General features: G+C 43.7%; 1 protein-coding gene across 1 annotated transcript; it reads left to right on the top strand.

Moving 5' to 3' along the window:
* The first annotated feature begins 1,286 nt into the window (after positions 1 to 1,286).
* Positions 1,287 to 2,395, top strand: LOC147614059 (FKBP-like peptidyl-prolyl cis-trans isomerase family protein). Its single transcript, XM_086780381.1, has 2 exons — positions 1,287 to 1,699; positions 1,847 to 2,395. The coding sequence occupies exons 1-2, from the start codon at positions 1,305 to 1,307 to the stop codon at positions 2,244 to 2,246; spliced, it is 795 nt and encodes a 264-aa protein (XP_086636507.1). The 5' UTR covers positions 1,287 to 1,304; the 3' UTR covers positions 2,247 to 2,395.
* The last annotated feature ends 597 nt before the right edge of the window (positions 2,396 to 2,992 follow it).

The following is a 2,992-nucleotide window of genomic DNA, read 5'->3' as shown; positions in this document are numbered from 1 at the left end:
AGGTAACATGGCAAACCAAACTTTAGGAAAGACACACTTATGAAGAAGACATACTGTAGAAATTAGGACTTCGAGAAAAAGAAAACAACTGCTAATGCCAAACGTTTCCACGTGGTATAATATGGAGATGTTATATGTTGTAGAAAGGACTTCGAGGAAAAGAAAATAACTGCTAATGCCAAACACTTCCACATGGTACAACGTAGAGATGTTATATGAGCAATAGCGTTTTGAGTGTGATATGTTTGCCGGCAATAATGCACTATGTCTTGGATGCAGCATGTGTTCATTTCTAACAAGGCAACATCGTACTAAAAGTGAAAGCTACACGACTAATGTGAAGCTAGCAAGTACACTGTTACTGGATGCTACAAACAAATATGATGTGGTAAGGCGCAATGGTGTGCTACAACTGCAAAACGAATATGACTAGGCAAGCAAATATAGTGTCCCTACTTCTAGATTACATTCATCAGCTACTAAGAGGCAACCAACTACATACCCAACTTCTTAGCATTATAGATGTGTCAATGAACGTCACTTCCACAGTGAATGCCATCACAAGTGGCAATATAGAGAGAAGATCTATACTAGACAATCCCCTAATCTATTGGTCCATTAATTTCGACGGGGCTCTCATATCAAAAGACCTAGCCTCCGAACCAATTGCAAGCATACTTGCATACAATATAGAGAACAATTTAATTATAAAGAAATACAAGACACTTGTAGAACGTCTTCACACAAGGTAAGGCTTGTGTGTACTTTCGCCAAACGCTGTAACCAACATCATTAAAAATCACGTACAAGATGACCCATTTCAGCTAATGACTAAAGCGGAGACACATAGTGAACTTTCATTGTTGCAAAATTTAGCGCAGCCTTCAAAATGAAGAGCGTTTTGTACATCCGACAAACATGAGTTAACTGATAAAAGAGGACAAAAGTGTCATATTAACAACATCTACTAGAGTTGCAACTACGTGTCTTAGCATTATTGCTACAATCGTCCATTACCAACACAAAATCCCAACAATATCCATCGTCATCTATACACCAAACAAATGAAAGATTTATTGATTTTGAACAACTCTTTAACTTGAAAAATTCTCTGTTAGTATGAATTCAACTTCATGTACTTGTAGAGGCTCACAAGGATACTCAAGTTAATATATATACATAATTATAATCTTTCATTGATATATATATATCTAAATATCTAGGTATAAAAAATTTTCAATCCTTTGATTATTATTATTATTGTAATAGGAGATTTTTATTGGTAACAAGGAGTGTCCTTGCTGATGAGAGCTGGAAGTAAGACTCGATCAAAGCCTTATCCAATCCTAAGGCGCAACGCAGAGATGAATGCTGTAACCCTCAATCCGCCCTTGCTGTGCGTTGGAAAGCCGCGTCGTATCTACCGTCCGTTCCGATGCTGCGCGGCTCCCCAATCCAACCAAAACAAAAACGGTAGCTACGTTGAGGGCGCAGCAGCTCCCGATCCACGGCCTGCGGTCTCTGCCCGTCCTCTTCGTAAGTCCTCGGCTGCGGACACCACTGATTGGATCGCGTCCTCGCTCACACGGAGATTCGGCCTGGGCGCCGGACTAGCGTGGGTGGGCTTCCTGGCGTTCGGGGTGATCTCCGAGCAGATCAAGACGCGTACCGAGGTCTTCCTTCAGGAGCAGGGGACAAGGTCCATCATTTCTATGCACTTGTCAATTTTGCTGCTTCTAGTGGAGGTGACAATTTGGATTAATGGGCTACTAGCTCACTGCTTTTGCTTGTTATCTATCAAGACAATATCTTGAACCGGCCGCCCCGTCGGCTTGTGAAACTGCAGAGACGTGGAGGCAGAGAAGGAGGTGGTTTTGCCGAGCAAGGTGAAGTACGTGGACTTGCGGGTAGGCGGCGGAGCCTTGCCACGCGGCGGCGATCTGGTGGTGGTGAATCTAGTGGGCAGAGTGGCGGGTGGTGGTGGTCAAACGTTCGTGGACACGGTGTCGGAGAAGCGGCCTATTGCATTCGTATTCGGGAGGCGGCCCTACGCGGGCGGTATGTGCCAAGGGCTGGAAGAGGCGCTGGAGTCCATGCGGGTGGGAGGCAAGAGGAGGGTCGTCGTTCCTCCTGAGCTGGGCTTCGGGGCATCTGCTGTGGATCTCGGAGGGGGTGTCGTAGTTCCTCCGAATGCCACGCTCGAGTACACGGTGCAGCTCCAAAGGGCGTCTATTGCACCTTCCTAGGGCAAGCCCCCTCAAACTTTGATATGAGTCAAATGTTACATGCTTTCTTTTAAATACATGCTTTTAATTAAATTATTGTTTGGCCGCTTGAAATAGGAATACACTCTCTCCCCCAAATATCAAAATTAACAAGATTGGGATTTCTTTTCTTTTCTTTTCTCTTTTTCTTTTTTTGAGAGAGAGATGCCACAAGTACCTCTCCTATCTCACTGGGCTAAAGCCTGGATGATCAAGGTTGGGATTCTTAAGTAGTCAAAAACTGAGACGCTATGAGTAATAACAACACTTAACATATTGCAATTGAAACATAAGGGTGCAAAATTAACCAAAACTAGAAAGTCAAGCAAGTGGGAGGCAAGCGTGTTGTATTTCAAGATGGATAGGCCCTCCTTTCCAAACCAAAGTCAATAGGTCCTCTACCTTTAATTGATGTACCTCCTTTCCAAGGGTTTCACAAACCCAAGTAAATAGGTCCTCTGGCTTTAATCGATGTACCTCTTGCTTATGATGCCCCACAAGCTCACCTAAGAGGGCTTTTTCTTTCTTCTTTTTTGTTTAGGTGTTTCTTTCTCTTAGAGTTACCCACTTAATTCAAGGTCTTTGTGGTCTTATTGCTTATGTGCAATCTCATAGGTCATTCTTGCCTCTAGTTGATGTCTATAACTCTCTCTCTCTCTCTCTCTCTCACACACACACACACACACACACGCATGCGCACACACACACGTATACGCATGTGCACGTGT

This window comes from Cibotium barometz, chromosome 42 (assembly GCF_041138505.1).
Source record: "Cibotium barometz isolate CiBa-2024 chromosome 42, ASM4113850v1, whole genome shotgun sequence".
NCBI classification, from domain to species: domain Eukaryota; kingdom Viridiplantae; phylum Streptophyta; class Polypodiopsida; order Cyatheales; family Cibotiaceae; genus Cibotium; species Cibotium barometz.
This window is presented reverse-complemented; position numbering and strand designations above follow the sequence as displayed.